Source organism: Epinephelus lanceolatus, chromosome 18 (assembly GCF_041903045.1).
Source record: "Epinephelus lanceolatus isolate andai-2023 chromosome 18, ASM4190304v1, whole genome shotgun sequence".
Taxonomy (NCBI): Eukaryota; Metazoa; Chordata; class Actinopteri; order Perciformes; family Serranidae; genus Epinephelus; species Epinephelus lanceolatus.
Window position 1 is genome coordinate 11,617,511 of NC_135751.1, and position 21,504 is coordinate 11,639,014.

General features: G+C 39.1%; 1 protein-coding gene across 2 annotated transcripts in view; it reads left to right on the top strand.

Annotated features, from left to right (window-relative positions):
• Positions 1-7,292, top strand: part of mmd (monocyte to macrophage differentiation-associated) — a 28,744-nt gene extending 21,452 nt beyond the window's left edge. For both annotated transcript variants that reach the window (XM_033645158.2, XM_033645159.2), the window contains exons 4-7: positions 2,798-2,872; positions 2,966-3,067; positions 4,476-4,545; positions 5,462-7,292. In XM_033645158.2, coding sequence (XP_033501049.1) covers positions 2,798-2,872; positions 2,966-3,067; positions 4,476-4,545; positions 5,462-5,665 — 451 coding nt within the window. In that variant the 3' untranslated portion in view covers positions 5,666-7,292. The remainder of the gene's footprint in view (positions 1-2,797; positions 2,873-2,965; positions 3,068-4,475; positions 4,546-5,461) is intronic.
• Positions 7,293-21,504: the final 14,212 nt, after the last annotated feature.

Below are 21,504 nucleotides of genomic sequence, written 5' to 3' on the forward strand. Positions count from 1 at the left end.
GTTGCCATAGCAATGGTAAACATTGACATAGGGGCTAAGTGCATAGTGCAGAATCAAGCTGCACTGTAAATATAGTTAAGATACATTGGGTCTCATTCATGAAAAGTGAGTAAATCTGTGTGTAGATTTGCACATAAAAGCCTATGCTACTAAAAACCTACTCTGGATTCAGGAACGCCGCGGGAAACTCAGATTTGATCGTAAACACGTGTGTATGATCATGAATGCCAATCCATCGTAAAGTGACAGCGCGCTCCCGGTAATCAGCAATTAGCATAAATCCCCGCCCATGAATAGCCATTGACCACCATATAAGGAGGTGTAGGTGCATCCAGTCGACCTGTCAGTCATGGCATAAAGAAAGAAAGAGAGAGAAAGAAAAAAGACTTTTTCCGAAGCGGAGATTGAAATAATTTTGGGTGAAGTGGACTTAAGAAAAAACATTTTATTTTCTTCAGTTAGTAGTGGTGTGACAGGCAAAGCGAAGGCCTGGAGGAAGGTAACAGATGCTGTTAATGTTGTCTCCGTCGTACAAAGAACCAGAGGTGAAGCGTAAATGGTTTGATATGAAACTGGAGGCAAAGAAACGCATAAGCACACACACAAAAAAATACAGCAGCCACAGGAGGAGGAGGCTCACAGTCACAACTATCTGCTGCAGACAAGCGCATCGCTGGCATAATTGGGACAGCGACAAGCCTAATACATTCTGAAAATCATCATTGATAGCGTAGTGGTCACCAAACAAACAGAAGATTCATTTGTGGGGTTTTGAATGAAGTGGGAACGGGAAACCAGAGATTATTTTGTGCATATGGATAAACTCTAAATCAGTGATGGCTGTCGGAATGTAGAGCTATTTAACATTTATTTTAACAAATGATACGGATAACATATAGCCTACAGCAGTTTTGTATGCATTGTCTTCAGATTATTTGAATCTTAATAGCCTAAAGCTCTGTTTTATACAATGTAAATTAAACATTTTTCAAATCAGATTTATTCATTCAAATGATCAAAAAGCCACAAAAAAACAAAACAAAACAAAAACACGTGTTGTCTCAAATAATTCTTTCAGCTGCCCCTGCTGAACCCAGGCACCGAGGCCGAAGAGGCTGTGATCCAGCTGTCGTCCTTACGGATATTTTTATTATCATCATTCAACATGTAGAAAGAACGTGTAATCTATTGAGTCGATTTACATAGATAATTCACAATCATGAACCTAATCTGGATCTTAAACCTGCTACTTGCCAACTAATTTAACTAAATGTGTTATATTTTTAATATTTTGTCATGTTTAGATTACGTGTTTCAAAGGCATCTGTGTATTATGTGCATAACGGAGCGCAATACGAGTTAAAATTGTAATTTCCATTAGTGACAAGCAATATTTATGTGCTTCACTAAATTTACACAAGCACTACGAGTGGTCAGGAGCAGGAGTAGATTTTGTTAGTAGCTATGAAAAGATCGGAGCTACTAAAATATTGATGAATGCGGACACGCACGTAAATTTCCGTCTGCGAACAGTTTACACACAAATTCCTTCTGCTCACGTTTCATGAATGAGACCCATTGTATTTAACACAGGATGTGGGATTTTAGTAGTTAGTAAACTTTTAGAAAAGACAAACAATGGAGACAGGTAATAAAATACTGTGGTTATCCTAGCTATATGCAACCACTGGCACCGGAGTCTTCCAAAAACTTCACCCTGGACTCCGGTTTCAAAGAAACATGGTTTCGGGGGCCCAAAAGTGCGGTTGCGTGTGGCCAAACAGCCAAATCGCATAGAATAATACACGGTTTCAGAAGTACGCGGGTCCATGTGGACTAGGCCTAATAATAGCACCATATGTTTTATTTGAACTGGTGCATGTAGATTGCTTTTGTTTAGCCAGGGCAGAACTATTCAACGGCGTAACGGTCAGTACCGTCGATGCCCCGGGGTGTAGCAGTAATGCTGACTGTCGTTTCCAGTGGGAGAGAGGGAATCATGGGTGTAGCCCGCTCTGTATGGAGCCACGTCAAACCCACCAATAGAAACTCTTCTCTCATCCATCAACGTAGGCCCCGCCCATTAAGTGCAGTTGAACTTGCAAGCAGAACTTTAACTCGCAAGCAAAGAGGACTGATCTGCAAGCAAAACTTTTTAACTTGCAAGCAAAGAGTACTGATTTATAAGCAGAATGATCATATGTTTTTACTTACAAACCTGATTTTTGATTGCAGTTCAAGAAATATGCTCTCAAAACAGTTTTATCTGATTGCAACAAAAAGACACAAAAATACCTCCATACAGAGGCAGTGCCATAATGGCAGATGATATTAGTTCATTGAAGCATGATATTGGACATACTGATAACCCTAACGAGTATGGCTGGGTATTGTATGTTTGTTTTTTGTATTAGTACCAATGCCAAAACAGTTTGTCAGTACTTACTTTTAATAACACAAAAATCCTTTTTTAATTTCCAGAATAAGCCAAAGCTCTCAAATGTTAAATGTTGTCTAAACATAAGCAGACATTCAAACATTAAATGAAATACATTCAGCTCCAAAACAGTATTAAGAATTGCTAAACAGCCATACTGACAACATCTGTGCTTTTCTTACAGCCAAGTCAAAATGTCTGCTGTAAAAAAAAGCCTATGTTTGACTTACTCCCTCTGTGGAAACATGATGTCACTTCCTCTAAAGCAGAGGGTTTTCCCCATAAGAACATGCAAATAATGTTCCAGCTTGTGTGTGACCTTGAGTAAATAAGGAGTAACTTGTTTGTTGTTTGTTTTAGGTCTATGGAACAGTGTTTCCACATGTGTGACAGAGTGGTCATCTATTTCTTCATTGCTGCCTCCTACACACCTTGGTGAGTGTCAGCGAGAGGGCAGCACGTATTCAGAGGGGCTGCTGTTATAAATGGAGGTTTAATGTAGATGCATGTTTTTCTTTCTCTACTCAGGCTGAACCTGCGTGAGTTGGGCCCACTAGCAGCACACATGCGCTGGTTTGTGTGGCTCATGGCTGTTGCTGGAACCATATATGTCTTCAATTATCATGAAAAGTGAGTTGAGTTTACAGGTGCATCACCAAGTGCTTGTGTATGTGTGTGATATTTGGAATTTTAGAGTTGGGATTACACATCTGTTGGTACTGTCACAAAATCCCATTGTAACTGTGTTGCACAAATTTGTAAAAAAAAATTTGATTAGACAATCCCAACAAGAAATAAATGAATAAACTTGCTTTAAGAGGAAGTACCAAAATATCACTGATTGCAGCTCAAACGTGAAATCTCGTTTTCTAAGGTGAACGGCTCAATTCACATGGAATCTGATCATTTTAATTCTGATTTGGGTCACTTTTATATGTGGTCCTAAATGAGATGCAGGGCTGATTTTTTGCACTGTGACCTCAGTCAGAACAGTCATATTGGGATTCATGCGACTTCTACGTCGATCTGGATCAACATTCATGACTTTTCTGCTCTGGCAGGGGTCAGTCGGTGAATACTGGTGCTGACAGATGTAGTTAAAAGTGACTCTTGCCATCCTGAAATTTTTGGGTGAATTCTGTAAGAGAGGCCATTAACATCACAATCCTCCTGTTTCTGACTGCGTATCCACACACCACTACATCCATAAGTAACAGCCATTGCTCCATGAAATGGCATGATTATTATTTTATTTTTTTTAATTTGGCTCACTGTTCTTCATCCTTGTTATCACCTGCTAATGAATTCGCACACTTTCATATTATATCAATTTATGAATGAAATTGTAAGCGCTGACTTCAGTGGCTCCCATGCTTACTTCCTTACTACAGAGTGCTGCACGTGACATCTTTGTTATTGTTTTTTTGCTCATGCAGGTCAGTTCAGGACCATGACCAGTTCACACTGGAATCTGATATTCACCACATTTAATATGCACAGCTAAACAAAATAATCAGATCTGAGCAATAAAAAGGAATTGCACTCTAAGGCAAAGGCGGTGTGGACGTAGCCTTAGTCTTAAATTTAGTATCTTTTGAAGCATATCTGTTAAACAGCATGTGAGTTTTGGTTTAGACGTACATCAAGTTCTGATCTGTTCAGATTCAGCAGATTAGTAAAAGTTTTAAAGCAGGTCTGTCAAGTTTTTCAGTGCTTTATTTAATTGTTCGTGCTCAGTCATTATAATGCACCCTTACTGAGAGTGTTGACACCTTTTACGCCCTGAGCGTTGCCCTGTGCACCAAGTTGTCACAACACTCATTTAGCTGCTAAGAGACAGTCTGAAGGTCTTAAAACATTGAATTTCTTTTTGGCTTAAAAATCACTTATTTAAAGCAGAAAATAGCCGACATTGTTCCAAACTTTTATGAAGATTTGTTTTCCTCTCCACTCCTCTTTAGCTTATGCCTGATACGTTCTTGAATTTGCATCACATCGACCATGCCGGTGACCATGTTGTATTTGTTTGTCTTCACAGGTATAAAGTTGTTGAGCTGGCCTTCTATTTGATGATGGGTTTTTTCCCTGCATCAGTAGTGACATCAATGGTAATGATAATATTTATTTATATATTTACACTCACATACAGTTTATTTGCATGTCCTATATCACCACGCCCAACAGGCTGCTGCAGTAGGGTCGAGGTGTTATGAATGTGTTTTACTTCCTCTTCTTGTTGCAGGGCCCCTCGGCACGTCTCATGGAGTTCACAGCAAAATGCTGATTAGTTTTATTGATAGGCGAATTGTAATCCATATCAGAAAGTGAACTGAGCAAGCAAGAAATGTCTGAGTTTATGCAGCACATCGTGGCACTAAATCTGTAACAAACATAGCATTTTTAGGGTTGTGTGAAGTGCAGATTTTGTTCTACGAGGTTTTGCAGGAATCTTGTTGCTTGATAAGATGCTGCCACTGTTGACCAAGCTTCAACAAATCTGTTTTATTTCTGCTGCCCTCCTGTGGTTTCAGTGTATATAGAAGCAGCCCTGTGCTCATTTTGCAATTTATGTAACAGAACAAAGTCATTTATTGCATGTGCACAATGGATAGCAAACTAAATTTCTCATTCCTTTTAAGACACACCCAGTAAACATGTACATATGTACGATACATATGTCTGTAGAGTATTTACTTCTGCACTTAGTTTAACACCAGCTTTCCGCACAATAAATTCAGCGTAGTTTTCAGTATAGAAAGGGCTGTTGTTAAGCCCATCCTCCTTGGCATATTGTTGAAATCTTTTGTTTTTTCCCCTCTGTTGTGCATGTGAAAAGTCCTTAAATCCTACTGACAATTTAAAATGTGAAAAACAAATAGTTTTCTTTTGTTTTCTCTTGTCGGAGGCTTTTTAACTCCACCAATCACGCATCAGTGGATTGGTCAGTAGATTTTAATATGAAGATACCTGGAGGATTGTTTTGTAACATACCATATCTAATTTCTGTCCCCTTGTTTTGCACAGAGCAACACAGAGGGCCTTCAGGAGCTGGCCTGCGGTGGACTCATCTACTGCCTCGGTGTGTTCTTCTTCAAGAGCGACGGCGTCATCCCCTTTGCCCACGCCATCTGGCATGTGTTCGTGGCGCTGGCTGCGGCTGTGCACTATTACGCCATCTGGAAATACCTCTACAAGGCCCCCAGCGCAGACGCCCTCCTCCAGTCGTGACCAAAACCGAGGCTAGACGCCGGTTCTCCACCTTCACTGCGCGCTTCTGAACAGAAGCGCCTGCACACCGATCCCCCTCAACTGCCCGCTGAAGCTGCAGCAACAGCCGTAAAGTTTACGAAAATAATGACCATGAATTGTTTACTGTTTTCTAACGTGGAGAACAGATTTTTCAGTGTCTCACTGATGAACAAAAGCTACTTTCAAAGCTGTTTTGTACAAATTCAGTCTAAAAAAACACAGCGAGGGAATTTTGACTTTTTACAGTGAAACCTGCACATTCATGAGTATTTGAGAAATTTGATAGCAGCCTTTTGTATCACTTGAAGTGAGTTACATTCCACATTGGGGCCATGTGAGTGTCAAAACCTGGAGATTCATCTATATCAGCTGGTTATTTGAACACTAGGGATATTGAGTGAGGTGCTTAAGTTAGCTCATATCAGTAGCACGGCTGGGTATCATTTAAAACCAAAATGATTACTTTTTTCATACTTTACTCTTGAGAAATGTGAAATTGTTTTTTTTTTTAATTTATTAAAATACGAAACCAAAGGTCTGAAATGTACAAATGTAAACAGCTGTACAAAAACTTTGCCACAGCAAAATTCTGAGATCAGTTACTATATAATCGAAAAATAAATTCAGTTAGAGCAAGAATCTGAGCAGATATTTGATGCCAACATTTGATACTCTTTACCAAAAAGTAATGCTGTATTATGCTCAGCCTTTGTCAGTAGTTGATGCAGATTGGAAGTGTCTGGAGTCAGTTTTGTGCTGCTGGTGCATTTTCAAGTCAATCAGGAAGGAAAGAAATGACAAGAAAAAAATCTATATGGAAGTTTAGTGATTTATTTTCCTATTTTTTTTTTTTACAGTGATCACACGTTTTTGACCAGTACATGTTTTGTTTCTGACCAGTATCCAAATGCAGTCCTCAGGTTTCAGGGATCAACAGTTTCTCCTGTAAGTGTTTAGCGCCCCCTGCTGGTGTTGTAAGAAGGTGAGGAGGTGTGTGGAGGTGACACAGATGAGGTGGAGTTTTGGTAATGAGCCAAATGATGAGAGAAAATCTGTTCAGGTTTATATGAGACCGATTGTGAACTCTGTGTGTGTGTCTGTGTCTGTGTGTCTGTGTGTCTGTGTGTGTCTGTGTCTTTGCGCGCACACATGCAAGACCTTCATACTGTAGTCCAGTATTACATTTCCACTGATTGTCTCTCTCTGTGTTTTTGATTTGCACCACTAGGACAAACAGTGTTTCCTGTCTGTGCTCTGAAGCGGGTTTGATCAGTGGAGAAACCTCATGTTCATGTTTTTGTAAATTTGCTTAATGGCTCCAGATTCCAAACATGACCTTTCTGTTGCTCTCCTCCTCTTAGTGATGTATGGAGCTGAATGATTGCATATTTCTTAATTGTTGAAATGATTTCCTTAACCACTCTGTTTTGTAATGTTTGTATATTCTGTTGTTTGTTCCGTTGATTACATGATCCTGGCCTTTGCAGGGAAAAAAACTGCTTCTTGTCTGTCCCATTGGCTGTTAATGGTGCTGCATATACATGAATGCTCCTCCACTATACTGAATATCACCTTTCTAATGTGACAATAAAAATGATAATGCCCCACATCTGAGCCTCCACAAAAGACCCTCATTCATCATGAGCACTCAGAGGTTTCCTTTAAAATTCTGTTTGCACTGACTGTCTTTTGCTATCAGGGAAATCATGCTCTCATCAGACACATTCATTTCCAACAGGGACAAAAACACCATCTTCAAGAATGTTTTTGACAGGATGTACAACTACATCTGGATAGATCATATGTAAAACCGAGTGGTCAATGCAGCAGCAGCCACAATGCTGCTGCATTAACCACTGCTAGGTTAGAGCTAGGAAAAATGATACATTTTTAGATAGCGCACATTTAGGAATATTTGAAGAAAACATAAGAAGATTTATAGACAAACATTTTTTTTGTATTTAGCAAAGATGTGCAAGACAGCCATAAAATAATGAGGTAGTGGTGTACTCAAGGACTGTCTTTATCATATGAGACTCAAGAAAGAAGGGACCGCTGGGGTCTCATGATGAACATAGAGAGAGCAGGACAAGTCATGAGAATACTGTTACTATGGGACAGTGACAGGAATAATGGGTGAAAAAAAAGACTGCAGCCTATTGATATAAAACAGCACTGTCTTTCCTTGCCTGCAATTTAAATCAGTGGCCTTTCTCACTCCCTTTAAAATATGATGAGACATAATAGGTGGAACTTTTTATGGTCATGGCACGGTGGTAACCAAAGCTAGCTAGCCATAACCTAAGATTCCCATTGATCACGTTACATGAATCTTGAAACATCATTGCACAAACTAACCTAAATATAAGCTAATGTTTAGCAATATGTTTCAAAATAACTTCATAATTCTTTATTATTTTAAGATTTTTGTTGTTGTTTCAGATTAAAAGCTTATGATAAAGCACCCTTACATTAAAGGGGGCTAACAGTTATCATGTGATCTAATCAGCTTTTACACACCTTGGCAATCATAAAAAAAGTTTTCCACAACATTCAGGCATATTCAGGGCTGATTTTGTGGTCATTTTAAAAATATGGCTGCCATGGCCCCCGGGGGCCAAATATGCAGTGCCCCAATGTCTAAGTTTTCCTGGCTGGGGTGGTTCATGACATCCCATGTTTTGATCAGTTTCTAATACTGCGCAATACTGTTTTGCGTGGGTCAAATATTCTGTCCATAAAGTATGCAGTTTATCTTTAAGTGATTTCATGTTTTGATAGAGCTGCTCACTGCTATTTTTAATATTTGTACAAGCCCTTTCGGGCATGCTTTGTCATATTGGATTTCAATAAACATTGTCTTGACTTCAGTTTTTTTTATGAATTATTTCTTTATTTGTTTTAGCCAATTAATCGAATTCTTTTAGACTGAGCGGGGAAACCGGAACACCCCGGAGAAAACCCGCAGTGATTAGCAGTGATACCCCACGTGGCTCAAGCCAAACCTTTCTGTGGGGTGCCACTGCTAATCACCAATGATGGCATTATTTTGTACCATTTTGTGAGAATCAGAACTCCCCACAGAAAGGTTTGGCTCAAGCAAGTGTTACCAGTTGCAGTAAGTGACACTAGTGTCACTTACTGCCACTAGTGCACTAGTGACTCTAGTGCAACTAGTGCACTAGTGAGAAAATGAAGAGATGGTTGCACCAGATTTATATTAGCCTAGATTAGATTTCCATCTGCAGTCCAAACATGTAATACACAGAAGACACAGACCACAAAAGAATACAGGGGAAAAAAGACCTGATATGCTACATAAAATGACACAAATAGACAATGGACAGCACAGACATAAAACAGAAACACAGTTTCCACATTTAATAGCCTATGTCCTCCTGGATGTAGACTAAGGGACCCTGTCGGGGTTTATTTCTCCACAACAACCGACTGACATTATCTCGCTTATCAAACAGCCTACGAGTGAAATAATTAATTTGATACATAATGGTGATCAAAACAGGACTTTTATCAATTTATAAATTCCATAGCCTAGGCTACAATTGTATTCATTTAGCGTAACTGCAGGTCCGGTCACTTTTCCGCTGTTCTGATCCTGGCTGTTTTGAGATAGCACGTAGGCCTACCCTAATGCTGTCAATGTTCACAGTGCGACACCTGCTGGGCATTTTTTTAAAAAAAACCTCCACTTTTGATATAACATTGAAGTTTCTCATAATTGAGAGCAGACTCCACAGTGCATGGTAACTGAAGAAAACTTTCTTTTTCAAAATAGTCATGGTGCGTTATGATATCAGCTGCATATTAATATTTCTTCTTTTTTGAATTTATTTATTTATTTAGGCTATTATTTATTTGTTTATTTTTAAATCAAACTGTTAAAGATCTGTTTGATTTTCATCTGTGCACTATATTTACAGCATGAACTCATTAAATTAATTACATTTTATAATAACACAATAAAATAAATGTACACATCTCCTGCAACCACTGCTGCTCAAAGTCAATATCCAGAGCTGGCACTTTAAGGCTTTTCAGCACTCATTTGAATACTGACCAATAAAAGTCTTTATCCCGCCTATGTAATTTGCATGCAGTTTACTAGTGGAACATGTTGACTTCTAAGTGGCACCTGCAACTCTACTGGCTGTGTGTTGAATTTAACATGTTAACTAGTGATGGTAGTGACAATATTTTAAACTTCATCTGTAAACTAGTGGGGTTCAAAAAGTTCCACTAGTCGACTAGTAAGACGCATAATGTCTACTAGTTATGCTAGTGGGTGTCTTTTTCCTAATTTGTCAACTAGTGAAGTTCAAGAACTGCCACTAGTCGACTAGTAAGACCCAAATTGGCCACTAGTAACACTAGTTGGTGTCTTTTCGACTTCACTAGTCAACTAGTTACACATGTCCTCTTACTAGTTAACATGTTAGGTCCAAAAAGATTCACTAGTTGACTAGTGACACTCTTTCCGTGGCTCACTAGTTAACTAGTGGATGCTATTTGTTGTCACTAGTCAGATTCTGCACTGAACATGTAAAGACTTTGACCAAACATGTTGGAAGTTTTTCTTACATGTAAGGCTATTCCTTGAACTAGTAACGATTTGCTCAGCACTAGTGGGCAACTGTGCACAGCAAGTGAGACATTTCTTTTACATGTGAGACTTTTTGTCGCACTAGTTGACATCTTCACCACACAAGTAGATATCCTCATCTTACTAGTACAACAAAGCTGCTTACTAGTTAACATGTGCATGTCACTTAGTTAACTAGTGAATGCTGCTACTGCCATACATGTTAAACAAGTGAAATTTTATCACCGTACTAGTTGTACTAGTAGGATGAACATGATGACTAGTAAGCAGCTTTGTTGAACTAGTAATATGAACATGCCAACTAGTGTGATGAGGATGTCAACTAGTGCGAAAAAAAGTCCAACGTGTTAAAAAAATGTCTCACTTGCTGTGCACAGTTGTTCACTAGTACTGAGCAAGGCTTTACTAGTTCAAGGAAAGGCATCACATCTAAGAAGAATGTCCAACATGTTTGGTCAAAGTCTTTACATGTTCTGTGCAGAATCTGACTAGTGACAACAAATAGCATCCACTAGTTAACTAGTGAGCCACGGAAAGAGTGTCACTAGTTAACTAGTGAATCTTTTTGGACCTAACCTGTTAACTAGTAAGAGGACATGTGTAACTAGTTGACTAGTGAAGTCGAAAAGACACAAACTAGTGTTACTAGTGGCCAATTTGGGTCTTACTAGTCGACTAGTGGCAGGTTTTGAACCTCACTAGTCGACTAGTAAGGTCAAATTGTCTTCTACTTGTGTAACTAGAAAACGTTTTGGATTCTACTAGTCACCTAGTGAGCACTTTTAGCACCACTATGCTAGTAGAGTCTAACGAGACCTCAGCTAGTTGACTAGTCACAGTTTTGCCTTGACAAGTTAACATGTAAGATGAAGCATGCTGCCACTAGTTAACTAGTTGCATTCCTCAGGTCAACATGTTAACTAGTTAAAAGTGGGTGGAGTAAGGACAAAATCCTGTGTCCTGATTCGTAGGTATCTTTTATTTTGAACTGGAGAGCAAATAGGAAGCCTCAATTTATGTGTTTACCCACCTCCTCATTAGCATTTGGTGTCACTAGTGTGACTAGTGCACATTTTGGCTTCCACTAGTAGAACTAGTAACGTGTTTTGCCTCACTAGTTAACTAGAAAAGTCAAAATACACTTCAACTAGTAAGCATGTCAGCGTCACTAGTTCAACTAGTAAACATTTTAGATCTCACTAGTTAACTAGTGAGCTCAATAAGGTGTTACTAGTATAACTAGTGAGTATTTCAGCTTCCACTAGTTCAACTAGTAAACATTTTAAGCCCCACTAGTTAACTAGTAAGGTCAATGAGACTTTTTCTAGTTTAACTAGTAAGGTAGTAAGGTGTAAATCCTTACTAGTCACACTGGTGATGATTTTGGGTCTTACATAGGGTGACCATATTTTGATTTCCAAAAAAAGAGGACACTCGGCTGGCCACGACTACTTAAATGATACTCGCAGTTTACTCAAAGATGCCTTATAATTTTAATATATTTAAAATTTATATGTAGGCCTATGGATAGAAAATTCAGTTTTATTACAAAATAATATCTCTCAAAGACAGAAATTCAGATAGGCCCCAATAGGGACACATACACACACTAGAGTGTGGTGATCCAAGCCCGACGGTACCCGACGGGTCGGCCGGGTTTGGTCAAAAATGAAGAGCTACATTTTTGACCAAACCCGGCCCGACCCGTTATAGCTATATAAATTGTATTCGGGCTCAGGTCGGATTCGGTCAGCTTTTAGTAAAAATGTAGTGTAAAAATAAATAAAATCCTATTGTCTGTCCTGTTTATTGCTTGGGCGCTGTTATTTACGTGACAACACCTGAACATAACATACACAGACACACACTGGCTGTTTGTTTCTACCTCTCCCCTCGCTGGAAACCTCGGACCTCCCGCCGCCCGCCTCCGCCTTGATTAAACGCTGAAAATAAAATAAAAGAGGGAGACAGGTTTTTCCTGTTTTATCTTATTTTGTTTTATTTCTCCCTCTCCTCTCGCTAGAAGCGTCGGACCTCCCGCCTCCCGCTCCCGTCTCAAACATGAGGTCTCCCTCTCCGCTGAGCACACCCGGCCTGTTAAATAACCTGTAACCATAACAACAACAACACAAAGTCAGTGCTTTGGTCATTAAATAATGTCGGGCTCGGTTCGGGTTCGGCAGAAATATGCCGCGCTCTAACACACACACACACACACACACAAACACACGGAAAACCGGACATTATCATCAGTTTATAAAACCCACCCCGGACGCCCCGGACGGGACGTGAAAAGTGGACGTGTCCGGGCAAAAGAGGACGTTTGGTCAGCCTAGACTGTAACTAGTGTAAAAAACTTGAGGTTACTAGCAAACTAGTGAGGCGAATAGCTGCTACTAGTTAACAAGTCAGAGCTTTTGCAGCTCACTAGTTCACTAGTAAGACTTTAAGCATTACTAGTTCAGCCCAGTGGACCACTAGTCTGTCAAAAAGCTGACTAGTTTGGATTTTGGTGCCACTAGTATGGCTCTGTGGCTTCACTAGTCAGGTTTAAGTTGTTACTAGTTTGACAAAAGTGTCACTAGTTGCTGAAAAAGAGTGACTAGTAAGACTCTTTGTTCAACTAGTTGGACAAAATGTCTAACTAGTGTGACCAGATGTCCAACTAGTGCTGACAATGATCGAACTAGTGAACGACACTGACACCTGATATCAAGGATATGGAATAAATGCTCAAACGGCTTGCCATAGTGTTCGCCATTTTGTAGTGTTGTTCGAATTCTCGAATTCTTAATTTCATTCACTATATAGTGAACTATAAAATACCCAAAATGCACAGCAAATGTGAGTGAACAAACGATGTATCCTACATTTAACTCCAGTATACCACAATGCAATGCTGTCGTCTTTTGCCAGAGGAGAAGAAAAAAAAATAATTTCAGTTAGTGTCCGAAATCTCGTTCAGTCGTTCCCCATGTAGTGCACGATATAGTAAACACGAAATAGGGAATAGTGAGTGAGTGAATGAGTGAGTGGACGGTTTCTAACACAGCTACGTGACATCACTTAATCTTCTTTTTCTTCTTCTTCTACTGTTTAATGGCGGTTGGCAAACAGCGAATTGGTGCATTACCGCCACCAACTGGTATGGAGTGTGGATCAAAATGACTATTACACCTTCTTAAAAAAAAACTGCCTGGCTATGCTAACCGAGAGGAAGAGTGTTTGTTGTAAAGAGCTCCGCTTTGTGTCAGCAGCTGTTGAAGGTAATCATATGGATCATATCATCGTTGTATGATGAAACGTATTCCAGTGTTAATAATTTCAGAGATTAGCACCCGCCACTATTATGCTATGCTATATTATACTATGCTAGTTACCATAGCTAGCTAGCTAAACACGGTCCTGAACGGGGCTACCGCACTCGCAAAGTAATGTTAGCTACTGGGATGTTTGCTGTTAAGCTACGAGCTAACCCTACGTTTCAGCTGAAGATTGTAGCAGTCTTCAGTGGCTGCAGCAATTTATGTCCACTTGTTCCCTATTTAAAGATAGCGATTTTGTAAATAGTCTGCAAGATGCCCAGTGGTTTCAAAATCTTATAGTCTGTAACTAAAAACTCTGACTTGTGACACTTTGCCTTTAGATGTGAGAGGATTTAGTCATTTCAGTCTTCTCAAAGTCTTCTACTGTATTGTAGGCACGGTGCGTTATGATAATGTACAGTAAAACGCACAGACAAGATGTTTATGGGGTTGACTTTGTTTTTTTTTTACAGATGTCCCGTGTATCACAGCGCACGAGGACTTTGAGGCAGTCTGCCACAATGGATATGTCCTATGGGCTGTCCTCATCAGCCTCCATGACCGGGAGAGTGCTGGTCTACCAAATTGGAACCAGGTCACCAATAGCCCATGTTCAGCGCAAAGTTCTCTACATTTATTTTATATATTTTGTATCATGTGTTTTGTCATATTTTGTAGTCTATTTCAGAATAGCTAAATGTGTGTATGCATTAAATTCAGTAATTCCTAGTTATTTGTATTCTTGAATTTTAAGATTAAAATGTATGACGTGACACCAAATTGCATTTTTGCATTACTGGTATTTTGCACATATTGGATTACAACATCTTGCATATCTGCAGGAGACGTACATAGTGTTTCTATAGAGATAACATTTTATATTTGCCTCAGTATCTTAAGTCCTCAGAGAAAAACATAGACGTTAGTGTAAATTATTCATGTGAGTTTTCATTTTATTGTCCTACTTGAGGTGGTATGTTTGCAATTCTAGACAGTAGGAGATTGAGGTTTGTGTAGTTTCAGTTGTAACTGTTCATCTGTGCACACACAAGTGATGAAAAAAATGAACTGCAATGTGTCCTTTGTGTGAAGGCTTCAGTAGGTTTACAGGTTAAGGCAAACAACTAATATAATTCTTTCACAACTTTGTGGTGTATCTGTTTCTAAAATTCTGGTTTGAGGTCTTACAGATGTGCCGCGTATGGACAGTTTACATGGTGGATGCATGGCAGGCTGGGGAGAAGAATCCGCAGTCATTCCATCATGTGCTGTGAACAAAATAAGAAATGTCTTGTGGGAACCGAGCAGAGTCTATGCAGGGTTTAAAAATGTAGATATTGATAATGATTATACAGAAGTAGATGAAACATGGATAAATGTTATTGCTATTTAGACTGCATAGTTAATATTTGAATAGTTTTACCTAATATTAACAAATTTGTTTTCATCTCATGCCCTCTTGACTTTAGCTCTTTGTTTACTTTCTTTCTTCACTTCCGTTCCTCTTCTCATTTTCTGAGCTGAACTGCCGATCAACACCATGAAGACTGGGGCGACAGATGTTGGCCGTCCGTAAGTGTCTGTCACCCTAGTCTTTGCGATATGTCCTGCACCATTGGCCCTCATCGGCCCTCGTCTGCTTTTTTTTCAGCTTGTTGATTCTGAGTGGGAGATGGCGGAGCCTGTTGGTGAATGAAATCAAGAAAAAAGAAACAGCTGAAATCAGAGGGAGTGAGACCAAAACAAACTTGTTCCATAAGGTCAGATTATTTTTCTTTAACCATTGAGCTCTTTAGCAGAAACGTTTCCTGATGCTTTGTGTGTTCACTAGCTGTGTGAACCCGACTGATACACATTGACTGGATACAGGTACACGTGCTTGAGCAAGAACAAATGCACCAGAATTAAGTTTAAAAGCCTGTATTTAAGCCTAAAACATGGCTGTGTGCATTAAAACACCAGCTGGTTTCGACCCTAAGGTCTTCCTCAGGGTACAAGAGGGTGAACAAGAGTCAAGCAAACACCCTGTTGCACCCCGATGAAGACCTTAGGGTCGACACCAGTCGGTGTTGTAATGTAAGCAGCCATGTTTGTGGAATACAGGCATTTTAACTTAACTCAAGTGCATTTGTTTCTGCTCCACGCATGAGTGCCTGAAGTTCATTTTTTCATCCCATGAGCAGAATTGTTATTTAAATCATGAAATATCTGATCGTAGACTTTGTAAGCAAGGCTAAGAATCTAATTAAGCCTTTATTGCCATTTTCGACACTTTATAATACTCTTATGTGTGAGAATTTTATAAGTATAGAATAAACTAGAAAAGCACTCAGAGAGTGCAGACCTCCGCCAAGTAAGTGATATTCCCTCCCCCTCTGCGTCAGATTTTGCAGCCTGCATCACAGTTAGGTTATTTGCATCACTATCATTATTAGGTTATATATGCCTTCACCATGGAGACACTAGCTGTGTTCGAAATCGCTCCCCATCACGGATATAGTGCACTATATCGTGTGTTCGCCATTTTGTAGTGTTGTTCGAATTCTCCGCGGTTAATTTCATTCACTATCCACCTTATTTTCAAACACGGAAGTAAATAGTGATCAACTTCCGTTTTTTTGTGCGTGACTTCCGGTCAGCCGCTTTCCCTCATGCTTTCCCTTACCGGAGCTAACGGTGCAAGCTAATTTTTTTTTCAATTTTCAGTTGTTTATGTTAGTCAATCAGTTAGTTAGTTAGTTAGTTAGTTAGTCTGTGTATTTTGTATAACGTTAGATAACTGTGCCCACGTTTCCGTTATAACGGAAATTTATTCCCTCTAAACGCAAATAAATCGCACGTCAATCATAAACTATGAACCAAAAAAGCACAATCTATCCCGAGTGAGACAAACTGCTTGATCCCCGTCTCCAGTGTACCAGCAGAGAACCTGCAGAACCGAATCAGCGAAAATACACACCAGGCTACACAGCCTCTCTACCTGAGCATCTGAAGCTGCGGCTCACACCCTCGACACACAGACACACAGACGGTGCTTCTGCATGCCAGCCACACGTGCGCAACTGTGAGAAATAAATATGTGAGGTGTACGCTGCTTTTCTATCTTTTTTCCCTTTTCTTTCTTTCTTTCTGTCAGCGACATACACTCCTAACACAGGACGGGTTGTTTTAATTGACTGAGTTGATCGTTAAGCCATAGTGATGCGCGGATCGGCTCTGATAGCACCCGAATCAGCATGTACGCATCAACCATCCAGCCGTTACAACATGATTGAGCTAGCAAAGCAGTTTTGTGTTGCTATGTGTGGTATTTATTCAGTTTTGGGAAATCACGATGTCTAGAAAGCATCAGTGGCTGCAGCTGACAGGGACAGCTAACGTTAACACTAGCAGCAATGTTAACATCAGGATCGTCATCCGTTAAAAGCCTCCCGTTGTCGGATACGACATGACACTACTCCAATTAGCTCAGTCATGTTGTAACTAAGACATGCGCTGGAGAAAAAATTTTTTTCACGGGCCACTTTGTGAGTTTAGTGAGTTATTACAGACACGGCTAACAGCTAACGGTTAGCCCAGCTAATCTACGATAACCATGATATTAATTACACACAGAGAAAATACTAATGTTCACTTCCTGATTCAGTGACGTCTGCGCCACGCCCCCGTAGGAGACTTGCGGCAGCTCTGAATGTATTGTCGTCAATGAGGAAAATGAACGTGATCACAATTTATGGTCAGTTCTTTCTCCCAGTAGTCAGTAAAGTAAATATTGGGTTCATTTTCCACAAGCCACACATCTTACCAACATTCTGACACTAAAGCTGCATTTTTCATCCGCACAGATCATGAGCCCTGTCCGTCTCAGAAAACAAGTTCTCGCGAGATCTCGTGATCTTGATAAACAGGCGGTAAAATCACAGTTAGTTTACAAACAGTTATTTACCGCTAGTAATAAATAAAAAATGCCCAAGCTTTGTGCAGCAATAGGCTGCAATAATAGGAAGAATGTATTTTCATTCCACCTGCTTCTCGATCTGCATACACAGACATCCACAGAGCCTCTGTTCAACACGGTGGTGGGGAGGGGGGTTGAGGGAGAACAGGCTCTGATTGGAGGGAGAGCTAACCATGCCCACTTAGGAGACAGGAAGAGTAACAGTTTTCTTAACATTGGATAAGCCTACATTTGGGTATCTCCCTTCATCCAATATCTCTGGATGTACCCTACATTTTACTCCCGTATACCACAATGCAGTGCTGTTGTCTTTTGCCAGAGGAGAAGAAGACAGAATTTCAGTTAGTGTCCGAAATCAAGATGTGCTTTATTATTTTATCCACTTTGCTTAAACCGATCACCACCAAAATGTTATCATCTGTTCCTTGTCCCATTATCCACCTTTCCTGAAAATTTCATCAAAATCCGTTCATAGCTTTTTGAGTGATTTTGCAGACAAACAAAGACAAACGCTGGCAAAAACATAACCTCCTTGGCGGAGGTAATTAAAAAAGATTACAAATTCTGACCAAGCGTTCAAAGGCAACTTTAGGTATTTGACACGTTTTGATACTGCTAGAGACACATTCCAGCCAGTAATAATATACTGAGGTTCAAATTTATTTATTTTACCCATATACTTTACTCATATGATGCCTGACTTTCAGAAACAATACTAAAACAATAATCTTTCTGAAGCCAAATTTCTCTCACAAATCTGTTAGATGAAGCAGCCATACAAGAACTTAACTTTTTAAAAAGTAAAAATTTGTGAAGCTGCCCAGGTTCCTGTTTTAATTCAGAAAATATATGAACAAATAAGTAAACCAGACTAAGGATCTGACCAAGCATTTATTAAATAACTGCTAAGTAGCAAAACATTTCAGTTGATACAAGCCCTAAAGCTGCCAAACATTACCCACTTTTCCATTCAAATAACAAAATGATGCCTTTAAAAAAAAAATAGAAAAAAAAACCTTAGTTTGAATGTAACATATGTGATGTTTTTATTTATCAGAATTTGCTAAAACCTGATCAAATGCCCAAAGAAGCCACACAAAAACTTTGCCTATGTTAAAAAAAGTCATTGATTTGCAAAATTTCCAGATTAGGAACTATGTAAAACAGTAACTAGACTTTACTTGATGCTACAGACACATTCTGGCTGATACTAAAAGAGGTACCCAGCTCTAGTGATAATTAGGCTCTCCATCACCATTTTAGGAATGTGTAATTTCTAAAATCATTCTGCATGCATGAGCGGAGAAATGAGACACGGCTGAAAAGAATTGGGATTTTATTAGACACTACAAATTACAGAGAGACGGAGAGGCCGAGGGCTGAACAGCACAAATAAATGTTATGCATCCATTCAATGACAATCAAGACCGAATACACCTTTAAGTTGTATTTTTAAACACTCTGAAACAGTCCGTTGGTGTTGCCATGAATACAATGGTTACAAGTCTATTGCAATGTCCAAAATAAGAAATGAAGAGAGTTGTCAGTGAGTATAATATATATACTTTTTGATGCACTAAGAAGCCCTTCAGTGCAGATCTGAACCTATTCGGTTGGTGCAGTGATGAGAGCTTTACATTGCTGAGAGACTGGGGAACAGTCAGTGGATTCAAGGCACTGGAATAGACTCAGGAGTATGGTTAACGTTTCCGGGTGAGGTAGTGAAATCACTCGACGGTGAGGTACTTTTGGGATACACATGGATTAATTATTGGCTTTTTCCTATTATACATACATATATATGATTTCATAAAAAGATGCTCCACAGATTTAGGAGGCATCGTTCCAGTCTTCCAACACCCTTTGAAGCGCAAAAATACTAAGACCATAGTTTGTGGTTAGAAAATAACCCTTTTCCGTCACACACACACCTTTGGGTTGGATCACTAATGGTCAACCAGGTCTGTACTGGGATCTGACCAGTTTGATTGGGCTGTTATTGGCATCTCTGATCGTTTCATTTGGGTTTTTGAAATCCTGTTTCCACCCTGAAGCAAACCAGATACTGATGCCTCAAGAATGAACACAAAATATGGAAGTCCAGGGCTGCCACTATTAAAATAAAATCATTTACTTAAATAGAGATTTCATTTGCTGTCTGTGAGCGCATGATGTATGTCAAAAAATGTGTTAACAGCTCCATTTTTATTTTTAGGTTTGAAAATGCATATAATTACCAAAATAAAAATCATTTTATCACTTTTGAAAAATCTGTCAGAGCAGTTTCCCTCTGTTTAAAGTCTTTTTGCTAAGCTAAGCTAAGCTAAGCTAATCGGCTGCTAACTGTGACTTTATTTATTGTGCACATATGAAAGTGGTATTAATATTCCCAGCTGACTGACAGAAAGAAAGCAGATAATATCCCAAAATGTCTAACCGTTCATCTTTATATTTGCAGCCCTGGACTTCCATACAAATGATCAGAAATGTCAACGTCAGCCCTTAAAAACATGAACTGGTCGCATCCTAGTCTTAGACCGATGGGCAAAAAGCAGCATGCAGCTCTACACTCCGACAAAACTAACATTTGGGGAAACTCCACTGTAAGCCTTCATTTAAGAGAAAACAAAGAAAGCCTCCCAGTGTCCATCACTCAGGTTCAGGGACACGCTACAACTGCATTAGCAGAAGGAACCAATCACACACAGAGCAGCAATAGTAACCATTTCCCTTCCTTCATAGTAACTTCATCCCGTCAAATCAGATCAGAAAGAAACTCACAAGCTGCGCAGTTTAAAAAAAAAAAAAAAAAAGCCTCAAAAACGTAAGAATTGAAAGAAAAGTCTGGACGACTCATTAAATGATGCAGGGACGTGTCATGGGAAAGATACAACACTCAACATGATGAACAAACGTGCGTTTCCTTGTTGTGTTTGAGTTGATGGGTTTTAAAAAGTGCCTTAACTGTACATTCTCTCTCCCAGACTGCATTTTTCAGCATCTGCTTCCTCAGAGTTAAATGGGATTTTTATGATATGGGAGCCTAAATGCGGCGCCAACACAAGCAGGAGTGTTGCCATAATAATAATAATAGTACTCATAGTGATAGTGATAATAATAATAATAATGCCCAGGAGGTTTGGGTGCTGTTCAATATCTCTGTGAAACTACCACATCCTAGCTAATATAGAATATCAAAATACCACTATATGCATTTGTCTTTGAGTTATGTACTTGTATTCTTCAATAATATTCTGGATCTGTTGTGCCTTTAAAATACATAGTTCAGTAATGTATAGGAAAAATACTGTACAAAAAGAACAACTTATAGAATAGGTTTATATAAACATATCTTTTGTAACCAATATATCATCTCTGTTGTGAATCGTTTGGTCTGCAGTAAACAAACTGATTGGGTTAACCACAGTATTGGACAACACCATCCAACCTTTTTGTTGTCAACATCTTTTACATTCATACAGCCATCTTTAAAAAGAGGGCAAACATAGAGCTACGATGAGAGACTACAGACATCTGTATTGATTTCTAAAATAAAAACACTCATATTAATCATGCTAAGTTAAACAGAAGCAAAACGAATTATCAACAACTTTGCAAAAAAAAAAAGATTTGCGAATAGCTTTTTCGTTCTGTGAAAGGAAAATCATGCTTAAATCTGAAAACAAGGAGGAAGCTAAACAACAACAATGTCAAGAGTAGTATTAATACTAACAATTATATTAACAGAATACATATATATATATTTATATATATAAAAAAACAACAATCTTCCATCTGAGAAATAAAAGGTAGATAAATATGAGGCGGAGAAAATTTTGAGTGAGTGGAAACATTGCACTGGATCAGATTGTGAGACACGCATTAGTGCAGAGGTTATATAAAGTTATCTTAGTTAACAGAGGTGAGCTGAAAT